The sequence below is a fragment of the Chiloscyllium plagiosum genome, unplaced genomic scaffold (genome assembly GCF_037043375.1).
Source record: "Chiloscyllium plagiosum isolate Xiang-an unplaced genomic scaffold, Cpla_swu_hap1 HiC_scaffold_19, whole genome shotgun sequence".
In the NCBI taxonomy this organism is placed as follows: Eukaryota; Metazoa; Chordata; class Chondrichthyes; order Orectolobiformes; family Hemiscylliidae; genus Chiloscyllium; species Chiloscyllium plagiosum.
Window position 1 is genome coordinate 28,869,598 of NW_028270157.1, and position 16,480 is coordinate 28,886,077.

At 39.1% G+C, this 16,480-nt stretch overlaps 1 protein-coding gene across 7 annotated transcripts in view; it reads right to left on the bottom strand.

Annotated features, from left to right (window-relative positions):
- The window catches only part of grip1 (glutamate receptor interacting protein 1), a 459,039-nt gene that overhangs the window by 37,464 nt on the left and 405,095 nt on the right, over positions 1-16,480 (bottom strand). For all 7 annotated transcript variants that reach the window (XM_043709637.2, XM_087997173.1, XM_043709639.2 and 4 more), the window contains 3 exons: positions 10,492-10,637; positions 1,180-1,324; positions 205-344 (listed from right to left, as the gene is read on the bottom strand). In XM_043709637.2, coding sequence (XP_043565572.2) covers positions 205-344; positions 1,180-1,324; positions 10,492-10,637 — 431 coding nt within the window. The remainder of the gene's footprint in view (positions 1-204; positions 345-1,179; positions 1,325-10,491; positions 10,638-16,480) is intronic.

Genomic DNA, 16,480 nt, shown 5'->3' on the forward strand with positions numbered 1-16,480 from the left:
ACCAGTCCCAATACGTTAACTCTGCTTTCTCACTACAAATGCTGCCAGACCTGCTGAGCTTCTCCAGTGCTTTCTCTTTTAGATTTCCAGCATTGTTTTACTTAACTCTTCATGTAACCTCGATTTCCATAATTCCTAAAGTAAAACATCAGTTTTAATCTCAAGTCATTAAAAAAACGTGAATGCAGCAAGTGAAGTGCTTACTATCAAGTTGTTTCTTAATTTTCAGTGTGACAGTCTCTCCTGCCATCTGTAAGAGATGGATAGCCTCACTTAAGGGTTTACCCTTCAGGCTACTACTGTTTATAGCCAAGATTCTGTCTCCAATATGGATTGCACCAGTCCTGTAACATAAGACAAAAAACTTCAGATTAAAGGGGGAAAAAAGAAAGATTAGAACAGATGGCAAGAAGATTGTTTCATGCTTTATATAATTTTATATGTGCAAGGGCTGTGTTAGCTTCATGCATTGAGTCTGATTTATCACAGTTTTATTGAGCATAAAATTAACAATGCCAGAATGACAATCACGTTTTGAGACAATAAATAACCAGTGTGTGAATTACATTTCGGAGAATAAATCTAAATCATTATTTCAGTCTAAATAGGTTTCTTCAAAGAGGGCTGGGGAATAGTGAGGGGCCTTTAATAATTCAGATAGACATGAAACCAATTTTCCCAGCATTTTAGAAATACTCACTGCTAACTCTTCAATAGTCTACTGATGTGTCCAATGCAAACACCTAATACATCATGCATCTATTAAGTAAGCTATTTTCCCCATCTTGTTAAAACAAGCTAAAATGCCTGCAATATTTACAAATATCAAAGGATTATATAGGACACAGCATTCTCATATCAGTACACCATATATCTGGATAATCTCATGATGCACAGGAGATTACAGGCCAAGCATAGATATACATTTTAAACATTCAAGTAAATTATGGGTTAAACATGGTTACAAAGCACTCCCAAATTCATTGAGTCCTGCGAGTTACTCAGTTACATAGTTCATGCATTTGCTTCACATAAATGCAGGCACAGCTGACATTCTTTAACATTCTCTTCTTTCTTTGGGAAGAGGCAGCCTTGAACACGGCTTCCCAGACTTGGCTGACATAGGTGACTGGGGAGAGCTGTGCACTATTTGCAGAAAGAAGAGATTTTGCTCCTTACCTTTCAGCTAAACCTCCTTTTGTTAGGCTTGAGATGACAATTGGGTCAAAAGGTTCTTCAGTGCCCGATATGGTAATTCCTAACGGACCACCATAACGTTTTAACTCCACGGTGTAAATGATTGCCCCAGAGCTCTCTTGTTCATCTAGGAATTTAAGAAAGGCATAAATGCTTTTGTACAAAAGTAGCAGGTGTGTGCCGTTGAAATGAAAGGATTTATCAGCTTACAACTTGAACCAAGAATATTAGATTCAATAAATTGTGGAGCTCGAAAAAGCACAGCGGGTCAAGCAGCATCAGAACAGCAGGAGAGTCAACATTTCAGGCAGGACCCTTTAACAGTCCTGATTAAGGGTACTGCCTGAAACATCAACTCTCCTGCTCTTCTGATGCTGCGTGGCCTGCTGTGTTTTCTCCTGCTCCTCACTCTATCGATGCTAACTTTCCAGCATCTGCAGTCCTCACTATCTCGAAGAACAAAAAATACTACCAAATGGAGAATCTTATTTACATAGTTAATCTGTTGGCATGTGCTAAGTGCCTTCATTTAAACTTGGAACTGTTTTACATCTTTAGTGTGAAACGTCTAGCACTAAAATTAATAATTCTCTTTTTGTGAAAATAATTTTCACAAAAATTGTGAACCACACAAACCCCACTGGGATTCAAACAATCTGCTCGGAGATTGAGACATGGAAATGATTTTGCCCGATTCGAGATTGTTTTTTCACCCACATCCCTCCAAACACCAAAGATTAAAATACAGGGCATTTCTGACCAAAATTTAAAACGCTCATGATATGAACTAAACATTATAAATAACACAAGAGACCCCAAAACATATATAGAGCAAATGTGAATTAAGGTTGCACTTAATAAAAGGAAGCTGACGCACTGAACACTTGATACTGCAGTTTGAAGTATCATCAACTGTCATGGAGCTAGGCGAAGTCTAATTGGTCTAATCAGATTGAATTAAGTTGCATTGAATAAATCTTTTACTTCAGCAATAATTCATGTCAAATAAAAGCAACAATCGATTAAACTCCATTATATGTAATTTCTCTCAAGATCCAATCCTTATCTTTGTTTCACTGGCTTTTTGCCTGAAACACAAATGTGGCCAACCTGATTCTGTGCTCAGTGAACAGGAAGGCGTACTTCAAACATTCAAGGTGCACAGTGACCATAATATATTATTCCTTTATTTGTTCACAGAAGGTGGGAATTACTGGCAAGGTCAGCATTTGAAATGGACTGGTTTGCTAAACCATATTAGAGGGCAGCTGGAAGTCATGCACACTGCTGTGCATCTGCAGTTACATGTAGGCCAGGACAATAAGGATGGCAGATTTCCTTTCCAAAATAATATTAACAAACCAAAGGAAAACTTTGTGATTATTCCCCCTGTATTTACATCTAAATGGTTAGTATAGACCATGAGCATGAGGAGTCCTAGTACTGAACACTGCATAAGTCCACTGGAAACAACCTTCCAGTCACAAAAACACCTATCAATTACTGTTTGTTCCTACCATTGAACCAATTTTGTATCCAGCTTACTACATTCCCCTATTCCCATGGACTTTGCACCTATTAAGTAGTATGCAAAGTGGAACCTGGTCAAAAGCCTTAGTGAAATTTATGTTGACCACATTAATTAGTCAGACACTATCTGCCTTTAGCAAATCAATGCTGACTGTCCTTGGCTATCTGTACCTTTCTAAGTACAGTTTTGACTCCAATAATTTGCCCACTACTGAGGTTAGTCCAACTGCCCTGGATTTATTTCATTTATCCTTTGTTCCTTTTGTAAACAATGATATATCATTAGTGGCCCTCTCACCTCAACTATGCAGTTCAGCTTTCTTGTCCATGTTTGAACTAAGGGCATGCGAGATCAGATCTGAGTGGCCCAATTCCTCGGTTTACTCCACAAAAGGATGACGTTTGGATTCTTCATATGTAATTTAATGCCTCCTTTTCTCCCTGGAGCCATGAGCAGTGTTCAGTTGGTTGGACAGCTGGTTTTTCATGCAGATGACTGCCAACAGCATGGGTCCAATCCCCACACTTGCTGAGGTTATTGTGAAGGACTCTCCTTCTCAATCGCTTCTATCGCCCGAGGTGTGGTGACCCTCAGATTAAACCACCACCAGTCGCCTTTCTCTAATGAGAGAAGCTCTACGGTCAGTGGGATTGTGGCGACTTTACCTCATTCTTTCTAACTTATTCCTTGTTGGATAATAACACAGTCAACTGTCAAATCATAAGCCAATAGTCACATCCCTAAAGTATTCAAAAATGAAACTGTGAACATAGCTGTGGGCACAGTGCTTCTAATCCTAGTGCACTATTGTAACAATTCTAAGTGGCATCACTTTGAGAGAGACAAATTTGTTCCCTTCCTCATTCCCCCAACCCTCCGTGTTGATCACCTCCCAGTGCAATTGGTCTCTTGCTACAATCTCCTGCCACCAGGTTTGCATGTATCTGTTGGATAGGATCAGTGGAGTCTTGCAAGGTACCAGGCAGAACCTGAGGAATTTCTGTCTAAATGAGCTTCATGGAGGCATGTGGACACAGTTTCCACCTCTCCATTTAAAAGAAATACCAGGACTTATCCAATCCATCAAAATAAAATTGCTTTGTGCAAAATAAACCTCGATAAATACGTAGACTGCCATTAGATAAAAAACCCCGACAGGTCAAATTTATTATGTTAAAATGTGCTCAATTCACCTCAGCTCATTATAATGAATATTCCATGCCTACAGTAAAGAATTAACAATGCTCTTCAATTATGTTTACATTGCTGAATAATATACCTCTGAAATGATTGTGACATTTAATTATGCACCATTGACAACAAATTATAAGTTCTTCTGCAAAGACACTGTGATGAATGAATAAGTATCAGAGTGTATTCCTACTCAGTCAATATGACTCAGAAGGGTGCTGCTGTGGCACCATTTTATATAATAACAATGTCAAAAACCAACATAGCAAATCCTCTATGTTTTGCTAAAGGGGTTACAATGATCTTCTAGCTGTTGTTTTTGAACACACAACTGCCTTAGTGACTGCAGAAAACTTCCTCATACGAATGCAATATTCTTGTTAAGTGCATCAAAACACAAACTCAGCTCAATTGCATTAAAACTCAATGATGCAAGTTCAGATTTCTAAAAAGACATTAAACAAATCAATTGGAGCATAACTAAACCAGTCTCGAAATGAGATCCCCCACCTATTCACTACATGACTCCGCACCCCCACCCCCCAACTCTCCCAGCTTTCCTCCAGTTGCTCCGGTTTCCTCCGACAGTCCAAAGGTTAGGTGAATTGGCCAAGCTAAATTGCCCATAGAACTAGATGCATTAGTCAGAGGGAAATGGGTCTGGGTGGGTCACTCTTCAGAGGGTCGGTTGGGCCGAAGGGCCTGTTTCCACACTGTAGGGAATCTAATCTAATCAAAAAAAGACTGAACTGCCTATTGAAACACTTAGCCATCTCAAAGACCTTTCCAGTAAATTGTAGTAAAACTCTTACCTTCTCCATAATGGGGGTCTTTCTTGCAGCTAATTTTCTCATTTTAAATTTACATCTCCAGGTATTAAAACCTTTTTAATTGTGTACTGTTTACCTGTATCAATTTTGTGCAAAATTCCAAAGATTTTGAAGATGCACATTTGAAGAGGAAGATAATTTCAATCTCCTTAACATGTGAATAGCCAAAGCCACTTCCATGCTCATTTCAATTTATTTTATAGTTATCACATTTAATTTCACCTTTTACTTTTCCATATTTAAGATTCTTTTCAAAAATGAAACTCTGGAGGGATCCCATTGTTTTTCAGTTATTTTAAGCAGTTTGGGGTACCATCTTGAGTAATGTTTTAGTAATAGATGAAGGTCTATGCCAAATATAGTTTAAACAAAGTAGGAGCAAATTACTGCAGAAACTAGATTTTGTACTCAAAATGAAAAATGCTAGAAATCACAGTGAGTTTGGCAGCATCCATGGACAGACAGCAAGCTAATGTTTCAAGTCCAGATGACTCTTCTTCACAGCTCTGAAGAGGCATCTAGATTTGCGAATGCTGCTTGAACTGTTGCGATTACCAGCAATTTTTGTCTTCAATAGCTCAAGGAAACACAGAATCAACTTGTACACCAGAGCTTTCCTACACTATGCAACTAAAAGAGAGAGTTGATTGGTAAAATTGTTCTTACACTCTCCTGCCTTTTTAGGCCTAGATTATATAAATTGGTGTTCATTTAATTTTATGTTTGTCCCTTTTGGGGACAGTCAGGCATTTTATCCTAAAATACTTGGGTCAAGAAGTGAGAAAAAAAACACAAGTTTCAGCATGTTTCATTCTATGCCTTACTCATTGGGCTGTCAATAGATAAGTATATTTAACACAGGGCTAACTTAAGACTGTATCCTTCATAATTAAATCTATTTAAAATCTCAAAACATGTGATTTTTCTTGGAGCTAAGCATTAAAAAGTGGATCACTCAGTGACAAAACCATCCAGTTTCATTTGTTTTGGTTGAAGTCTTAGTGCTATGACTGGCTGTTGTTTGAAATATATGAAACAATTAGAGAGTGACCTTTCACAGGGGCTTTTCCATTTGTCCACAGTGGCTTCAGTAGAAGAGCTGTGGAATCATTTGCAAGGTAAATATAGGTCAGATGTTTCTTATGTGTCGGTGTGGACTCAATGGGCCAAGGACCTGTTCTGCACTGTAAGATTCTATGATTCTAGCACTGTGCCACTCATCCAGTATTTCTGTGATTTTGCTGAGGTTACAAAGAATTAGCAGGAAACCCATGTGGTAACTTTCCTGTATAATTCATCTTTTCGATGAGACATTAAATCAAGGCACTACTGTTGTAAAAGAAGCATTGGCAATTCTCAAAGGTGAGCAAAGGAGATCTCCTGGTGTGTGAGCCCACATATCCTTCAATAACTCCACCAGAAATAGATTTCACTTTTGCTTCTTTACATACATAAGTGACTAAAAATAACTTCTTAGCTGTGAATGCTTTAGGACATCATGAGGATGTGAAATGAGAATTCTTGTCGCATCAGTAATAAAAATATCATATCATTTAGCTCCAGTTAAGATGATTTGGTTACCTAATGAAGGAGTTCTGACCGATTAGCCAGCACTTTCGACATTGCTAAGTTCTAAATTGTCTTCGGGGTTGATAATTGTTTAAAGAGAAAATCAAACTTCCAGTTGGTAGCTGAAAGGCGTACAGGTCAAGATGTAGCTTTTTAAAAATAATACTTACAGCATCAATGACCAATAAAAAACTATTAGATAAACACTATTTTCCTTTCATTGGTAACTTATATTTGAAAGTACCAAAAAGAGTTTGCTCCTTTTTGCTTCGAATGATGCTAGAAAGTCAAATTTTGTTATAGTACTCGGTCTCTAAAGTAGACATTCAGTACTCCTGGGACCAATGCAAAATGATGCACAACTCATCAAGAGTGTTCATTCTGGCCACTATAAAGTGATAATTTTAAAAATGTGAAACATTTGGAAAATAAAAGCATCATTTCACATATTGGGTTGAATTTCTGTCCAAAGGGAACTAACACCAGTGCTGGGATGAAGGGGGCTGATCTGGTGGCTCAAGTTTCACTTCAACTATGCTGGGATCAGTGTCCGAGTAAATCCAATAACTAGGGCTGTAGAGAGGATGTTGAACAAATTGGAGTGGGAGTTCAGGGGGTCCGGAGAAGGGATGCATGTGAATTCTTACTGAGCAAAAGGTTAAGGCAGCTACTTAAAATAATGATACTCAGAGTGCGGAACAGAATGTACAAAATTAAAAGACAGCAAATGCAGTCAAAGGAGGAAAAGTGACAAAATGGCAAAATTAATGGGTCTTTACTGAATTGCACTTAGTATGTGGGACAAAATAAATGAAATAAGGAAATGAACTAATTACACAAATAGAGGTTAATGGGTATGATCTTCTAGCCATTACAGAGACATGGTGACAAGGACAAGATGGGAACAAAATCTTCAGGGAGATGTGACTTGTTGAAAGGAGAGGTAGAAAGAAAATAATGATGGGGTAGCAGTGTTAGTACAGAATGGCAAATGCAGTAGCTAGAAATTATCTTGGATCAGAAGATATAATATTTACATTGGTAGATGCAAGAAATAACAAAGGGAGAATGCAACATTTGTGGGAATAGTTTATAGGCCACCTAACAGTAACTGTACTGTGGATCACAGAATAAACCAGGAGATCATTTTAGGCATGCAAAAAAATTACTACATTGACCGTGGGTGACTTTAATCTTCAGGTAGATTGGGAAAATCAAATGGCCAGAAGTAGCCATAGACAGTTTCTTGGAACAGAAATGTTGTCGCTCCAACCTGAGAGGAGGCTATTTTGGAAATGGTAATGTGCAATGAGGCAGGTTTAATAAATGATCTCAGAGTAAAAGATCCTCTTGGAAACACTAACAATAAAATTTCAGAATTTAGCATTCAGTTTCAGGTAAGAAACTTGGGTTGAAAACAAATGATTAAACTTAAATAAGGATAATTACAAAGTTGACTAGAAGCAAGTTTAGCAGAAAAGACAGTTGAAAAATGATAGACATTTAAGTAGTTAGACCATAAGACATAAGAGCAAAAATTAGGCCATTGAGTCTGCTCTGCCATTCAATCATGGCTGATACATTTCTCAACCCCATTCTCCCACTTTCTTCCATAACCCTTGATACTCAAGAATCTAATCTATCTCACTCTTGAATATACTCAATGACCTGGCCTCCACAGCCTTCTGTAGCAATGAATTCCACAGATTCACCTTGCTCTCGCTAAAGAGGTTTCTCCTTATCTCTGTTCTAAAAGGGCTTCCTTTCATTCTAAGGCTGTGCCCTCGGGTCCCAGGCTCTCCTACAAATGGAAACATTTACTCTGTCCAGGCATTTAATATTCTGTATTTTTCAATTAGATCCCCCTTCATTCTTCTAACTCCATCAAATATAGACCCAGAGTCTTCAAATGTTCTTCATATGTTAAGTTTTTATTCCTGGGATCATTCCCGTGAACCTCCTCTGAGCACACTCCAGAGCCAGTACATCCTTGCTGACATATGGGACCTAAAACTTGCGCACAATATTCCAAATATGGTCTGACCAGTTCATGACTCATAACAAAGATATATATGGTAGTAGGGAAGGATGTTTTTGGACAAGTCACAGAAGACTGGAAAACTAAAAAATACCCTTATCCAAAAAGGGAGAAAAAAAGTAATCATAGGCCAGTTGGCTTAACATCTGACATTGGGAAAGTAGTATAGTCTACTTTAAGTACAACACACAGAAATGCATAATATAATTAAGCAGAGTCGGCATGGCTTCAAGAAGGGGAAACCATGTCTGAAAAATTTATTAGAATTTTTTGAGGAAGTAAAAAGGAATAAAGGAAAATAAGTGGAAGTAATATATTTGGATCTCCAAAGGTTTTCAATAATGCATTGCACATGATGCTACATCATAATATCCATGGTGTTTTGGAGACAGTACTTCAGCAAGGATAGAGGATTAGCCAATGAATTGAGATAAAAGAGGTAAATTCTGGATGTAACTTGTAGCTATTGAAGTGCCACAAGGATCAGGGCTGGCACCACAAATGTTTACAATATATGTAATGGTCTGGATGGCGTGTGTACACTATAGCTAAATTTGCTAATAACACAAAAATAGGTGGGAAGGCAAGTGGTGAACATGACAAAGAGTCTGAAGAGGTATGTAGATAAGGCGAGGGGGCAAAAAATACTTTGGCAGAAAGAATAGAGGAGCTAATTATTATTTGATTAGCGAAAGAACTGCAAAAAAGTTGCAGCACAGAAGGATTTAGAAGTCTTTCTGCATAAATTACAAAAAAAAGCATTCCAGTCTAGCAGGTAGTAGGAAAATAAATAGAATGTTGCCCTTGGTTTCATAGGGAATAAACTACAAAAATAGTGAAGTCTTCTTAAAACACTACAAGGCACTAGTCAGGCCACACTTAGAATATTATGATCTGTTTCGGTCCCATTATTTTATGGAAATATATACTGGTATTGGAGGCAGCCCAGGAAAGGCTCACAAGATTAATCCTGGGTATGAAGGGATTTTCTCATGAGAAGCTGAATAGGTTGGGCTTGTACTTCCTGTAGTATAGAAGGAGGAGAGGTGCCCAATGAGACATTTATGACACTTAAGGGGTTGACAGGAAAAAGATGGAGAGGATGTTGCCCTTTGTAGAAGAGACAACCAGAAAGGCTAACTCAGAGAAAGGAGTCACACATTTAAGATGGAGATGAAGAGAAACTTCTGTTTTGAGAAGGTAGTGAATCTATAGAATTCTTTACTGCACAGAACACGGGAAGCTGGATCATTAAGTTTATTCAAAGCGGAGAATAAACCAATATTTAACCAAGAGGGGAATCAAGGGATATATGAGGAAAAATGTAGGAAAGTGAAGTTGATGACTATCAGACTGGCCATAATCAAACTGAATAGCAGAACAGACTCGATGGGTTGAATTGACTTCTTCTGTTTGTAAATCTTATACCTTCATTACTTATGTTTTTTTTTAAAATAGGAGTGCACATTTGTAGGTAAATAGGGTTATGTCGGAGCTCTCTTGGCTAACTCAAAGCTCCATCTCACAAGTGTAGGCTTCCTGCAATTTGACTCATTATTTTACAATAATTTTATAAATCTCACACTTTAACATCAGCCACAATAAAAGAGAATGTAAGTCCAATAATCTGAACACAAATTCAAGATTCTTACTGAATGGCTTCAGTGAATAACTGGACCCATTCATGATTCAAGTATTTGGTTTTTACCTTTGATCTTTATAATCTGGCATTTTCCAACTAATTTCATTATCTGTCCAATTACAAGTACTTGGTCACATCCTAATCTTTCAATTTAAACCTCCATATATTGATAACTAAAATGTGCAACTTGCATTTTCATTCAATATTCATGAGAATCAGTTGAACAAATAGGTTGGCAGCACCTTAATGATGCTTAAATTTATTAAGAAAATACATGCATGGGCAGCAAAATGGATAACTGTGAATGTTCGTCCTTTTCAAAAACTTACTGTAAGAGTCACAGAATAATGCCTATGCAGCTTTCCCACATATCTTGCTGAAGTTAGCAATAGACCACTGGACAAAAACTCCAATCGCTTTGACTGAAATTAAGGAATGATTGCTGAATTGCAATGCTTGCCAACTTAAAAGAAAGCTACATGTTCCTTTCTACCTGAGTTGTCTTCATCTTTGCGTATTTTGAGTTTCACAAGTTCCTCGCACTGATGAAGGATCTGAACTGCATCTTCCATGGAGCAGTTATCTAAACGGATGCTGTCTATGGCAAGCAGCTTGTCTCCCAGCTCCAATGTTCCAGTTCTGTTTGAGAATACAAAATAGCCATCACTCAAGCTTTAAATCAAAATTCACATTGAAAGGTGAATTTGGTGGTTTTTTAATCTATTCTTCAGTATTTTGAACTCATAATTTTTGGATCATTAATTCAACAGTGCCATAATATATTGGAGATTGTGTAAATTAAAATCACTTGACAGAGGTAAGTACCTATAATGAGTATTAGAAAGTTGAAGAGGTGATGATAAGCTCCCTTGATACCAAAAGTATTGCCCAATGTACCACCAAGCCAAATGGGCTAGAAAGTCTAATTTTCAATTACCTGCCCATAAGAAACTAGCTGATTTTCACAGGCACAGAGGTGGAATATCAGCTGTGAATCCAGCTTCTTTTGCTAGTCAGTGACTTGTACCTGAAAATATTTGCGCGCACATTGAATCATGAACAGGATTAAAGTCGGTCTTCAAATTAACTGCTGACACTTGCTGTCAAATCTCACATAATGGGTAGCTCTAGCACTGCCATGGTTTATAGAAAAATATCTGATCAAAAGTCAGTGGTTGAAGGCATCAGTAGAAATGACTTAAATACAATAAATAATTGAGGATCTGTGGGCTAGATATTGAAACATTCAGACTTCAGACATTTGTGCTTATAAGCTGGATCAAAGGAAAGCATACTCTTAAAGGATTAATGAATGATTTATTTTAAACAAGTGTGTCTTAATCATTGCCTGTCCCTAACATCCCTGAGTTGATGGTGGAGAGCTTTCTCCTTGAACAACTGCAGCCTTGTGCCCATGATTCTTCCAAAAGGCTGGAACTTTAGGGTAATGAGATCACTGAACAGGAAATGTTTTGGAAATATTGTCACCTCCAGGTTCCTCTCCTGTCATAAGCCATTCCACATGGTCCTATGCTCACATGATTATTATTACAAATTCCCTACTTTTGGAATTGTCACCAGTACAGAGCTGCAGCACCATTCCCACACTTTGCCCATCAAACTTTCATAATCTGAAGACTCCATAAAATTACCCCTCACTCAACCTACTCTTTTCTGGAGAAGAGCACTTGTATGTAGGAGGAATGATTGAACAGACAATTATAGGAAATAATATTTCATCTTCTTTCATGTCATACATCCCCCCCCCCCCCACCACCTCGACACACATCCACATGCACATATACATATATACGTTTGTGGTGTGAATTTGCACTTGCAGAAGTACATTTTACTTTGCTCAAAAACTGCATGAATCCACATAAGATTCTGTAAATCTGTCTTTTAGATGAGAACCAGTCTGACCATTGTGGCACAGACAGCCTCGCAGGGAGTTAACAACTTCAATACCTTATCTGGGCTGAAATGACACCAATTGTTAATGTTCACTTGAGAATTTAAAAAAGTTTTGCGATTTACATATGAAAGAACTAAAACCAACATGGTCAGCTAAAAGATGAGAGACTTAACAAACAATTCAGGTCTTTTTCAATATATAATTTCAGTTATATCACACTGTAAACTTTTGCTAGAAGTTCTGGGTCTTCCAATCTTATTCTCCACAATCACCTGATGAAGCACTCCAAAAGCTAGTGTTTCCAAACAAGCCTGTTGGGACTATAAGCTGGTGTTGTGTAATTTTTAACTCAATTAATCTAATCCCATTTGCCAGAACTTGGCCCACACCTCTCTAAACCTTTCCTATTCATATACCCATCCTTTTAAATCTGTTGTAATTGTACCAGCCTCCACCACTTCCTCTGGCATCTCATTCCATACATGCACCACCCTCTACATGAAAAGTTGCCCCTTAGTTCCCTTTTAAATTCTTCCACTCTCACCCTAAACCAATGCCCTCTAGTTCTGGACTCTCCCACCCCAGGCAAAGGATCTTGTTTATTTAATGTTGCTAATGTCTATCTCTGTAACAATCATACTTGCCAATTTGACATTAGCTGTAAACTTTGAAGGTGTACTCACGAAAAGCTGAGTAGACATAAAAATCCAACCTCAACAGTCCATGTGATTAAGAATTCCACAAATTTGCTGCACTCTGAAATAATAAATTCCCCCTCCTGTCTCTCTCAGATGGGTGACCCCTTACTCTGAGACTATGCTCCCTAGTCCTAGCCTGTCCCCAGGGGAAAACAGCCTTTCCATAGCTTCTCTGTCAAGTCCCCTAAGAATTGTATATGCTTCAATGAAGTTGCCTCTCATTCTTCTAAATTTGTCGATGATAGGCCCAAACTATGCAACCTTTCCATGTAAGTAAATCCCTCTGTGCTGGGGGTCAATCTAGAACATCGAACACAGAACAGTACAACACAGGAACAGGCCCTTCGGCCCATCAAGTCTGTTCTAATCATGATGCCGTTCCAAACTAATCTCATGTGCATGCAAGTGATCTATATTACTCTATCCCTTTCCTGTTTGTATGTCTGTCTAAATGCCTCAAATATGCTAATACATCTGCTCAACCACCTCCCCTGGCAGCATGTTCCAAGGATCTACTATTCTATGCTTAAAAAAACTTGCTTTGCAGACCTCCCTTAAACATTCTTCCTTTAACCTTAAACCTGTGCCCCCTGGTGTTAGACTTTTCCACCCTTGGAAAAAAACTCCGAATATCCACCCTATCCACGCTTCTCAATTCTACGCACTTCTGTCAGGTCGCCTCTCTGCCTCCAATCCTCTAGTGAAAATAATCCAAGTTTGTAACACCTCTCCTTGCAGCCAATACACTCCAATCCAGACAACAAGGTGGTAAACCTTATTTGCAACCTTTCCAAAGCCTCTGCATTCTTACTATAGTGTGGGGACCAGATTCGAAACGTTGCCTAACTGAAGTCTTATGGAGCTGCAGCATGACTTGCCAACTTTTATACTCAGTACCCTGACCAATGAAGGCAAGAATACCATTTGCCTTCTTTACCACCTTATTCGTGTTGCCATTTTCAGTGAGCTATCAGGGATCCCTCTATATATCAATACTCCAAAGGGTTCTGCCATTAACCATGTACTTTCGTTTTGCCTTTTATCTCCCAAAGTTCATCAGTTCACAGTTCAAATTAAACTCCACTTGCCAATTCTCTGCCCAATCTTCCACCATAGTGATACCTTCTCCGGACTGCCTCCAATGCCAGTATGTCTTTCCCTAGAGAAAGGCTCAACACTAACCACAGTGTTCCAGCTGTGATCTGACTATTGCCTTATATAGTTTTAGCGAGAGTTCCATGTTTTATAGTCAAGAGTGTGGTGCTGGAAAATCACAGCAGGTCAGGTAGCATCCAAGGAGCAGGAGAATCGGTGTTTTGGGCAAAAGCCCTTCATCAAGGTTTTTGATTCCTGATGAAGGGCTTTTGCCTGAAACATCTCCAGCAGATGCAGTCCTCACTTTTACATGTTTTTATACTCCATTCCCTTTGAAATCTATGGCATTAAATGATATAGGGTCAGATGATGTGGAGACTGTGTGGGTGGAGTTGAGGAACCACAAAGGCAAAAAAAAACCCATAATGGGAGTTATGTACAGACCTCCCAGCAGTGGTCAGGACCAGGGGCGCAAGATGTACCAGGAAATAGATAGGGCATGTCAGAAAAATCAGGTCACGGTGATCATGGGGGACTTCAATATGCAAATGGACTGGGTGAATTATGTTGCCAGTGGATCCAAAGAAAGGGAATTCATGGAATGCTTACAGGATGGCTTTTTGGAACAGCTTGTGATGGAGCTCACAAGGGAGCAGGTTATTCTGGACTTAGTGCTATGTAACAAGCCAGACTTTATAAAAGATATTAAATTCAGGGAACACTTAGGAGGCAGCGATCATAATACAGTAGAGTTCAGTTTGCAGTTCAAGAGAGAAGGCAAAATCGGATGTAATGGTGAACTGACGAAAATCGACTGGAAGCAGAGCCTAGTGGGGAAGACAGTGGGGCAACAATGGCAGGAGTTTCTGGATGTAACTGAGGACACAGTACAGAGGTACGTCCCAAAGAAAAGAAAGATTACCCAGGCGGTTGGGGATTGGAATTAGACAACCATGGCTGACGAAGGAACTAAGGAAATGTATCACAGAAAAAGAGAGCGCCAATAAAGTGGCCAGGAGCACTGGGAAATCAGAAGATTGGGAAGACTACAAAAACAAACAAAGGATAACAAAGAGACAAATAAGGAAGGAGAGGATCAAGTATGAAGGTAAGCTAGCCAGTAATATTAGAAATGATGGTAAAAGTTTCTTTCAATACATGAGAAACAAATGAGAGGCAAAAGTAGAGATCGTGTTGCTCCAAATTGATGCAGGAAGGCTAGTGATGGGAGATAAAGAAATATGAAGAAATTAATAAATACTTTGTGTCAGTCTTCACATTGGAAGATGTGAGTAATATCCCAACAAGTCGAGGGGCAGAGTTGAGTGTGGTGGCCATTACAGAGAAGAAAGTACTTGATAAGCTAAAAAGGTCTAAAAACTGATAAATCTCCTGTTCCGGATGGGCTACATCCTAGAGTTCTGAGGGAGGTGACTGAAGAAATAGCAGAGGCATTGGTTGTAATCTTTCAAAAATCACTGGAGTCAGGGAAAGTCCCAGATGATTGGAAAATCACTGTTGTAATCCCCTTGTTCAAGAAAGGATCAAGACAAAAGATGGAAAATTATAGGCCGATTAGCCTAACCTTGGTTGTAGGTAAAATTCTACATTCCATTGTTAATGATGAGCTTTCTAAATTCTTGGAAGTGCATGATCGGATTAGAACAAGTCAGCATGGATTTAGTAAGGGGAGGTCATGCCTGACAAACCTGTTAGAATTCTTTGAAGAGGTAACAAGTAGGTTGGACCAGGGAAACCCAGTGGATGTCATCTACCTAGACTTCCAAAAGGCCTTTGATAAGGTGCCTCACGGGAAGCTGCTGAGTAAGGTGAGGGCCCATGGTGTTCAAGGTGAGCTACTGACATGGATTGAGGATTGGCTGTCTGACAGAAGACAGAGAGGTGGAAAGGCAGCTGGTAACAAGTGGTGTCCCACAGGGTTCAGTATTGGGGCCCAGCTGTTCTCTTTATATATAAATGATCTAGATGAAGAGACTGGGGGCATTCTGGCGAAGTTCGCCGATGGTATGAAGTTAGGTGGACATGCAGGTAGTTCTGAGGAGGTGGGGAGGCTGCAGAAAGATTTAGACAGTTTAGGAGAGTGGTCCAAGAAATGGCTGATGAAATTCAACGTGAGCAAATGTGAGGTCTTGCACTTCGGAAAAAAAGGAGTACAGGGACAGACTATTTTCTAAAAGGTGAGAAAATTCATAAAGCCAAAGTACAAATGGATCTGCGAGTGCTAGGCCAGGAGTCTCTAAAAGTTGGCTTGCAGGTTAAGAAAGCAAATTTAATGTTGTCAATTATCTCAAGAGGGTTGGAATGTAAAAGCAGCAACGTGCTACTGAGACTTTATAAAACTCTGGTTAGGCCGCATTTAGAATACTGTGTCCAGTTTTGGGCTCCACACATCAGGAAGGACATACTGGTACTGGAGCGTGTCAAGCAGAGATTCACACGGATGATCCCTGGAATGGTAGGCTTAACATACGATGAACGGCTGAAGATCCTGGAATTGTATTCATTAGAGTTTAGAAGGTTGAGGGGAGATCTATAGAAACTTACAAGATAATGCTTGGCTTAGAAAGGGTGGACACTGGGAAATAATTTCTGAGAGGCGGAGATACTAGGACTCGTGAGCACAGCCTTAAAATTAGTGGGGGTCACTTTAGAACGGAAGTGAGGAGACATTTTTCAGCCAGAGAGTGGTGGGCCTGTGGAATTCACTGCCACTGAGCACAGCTGGGACGTTAAATGTCTTCAAGGCAGAGATT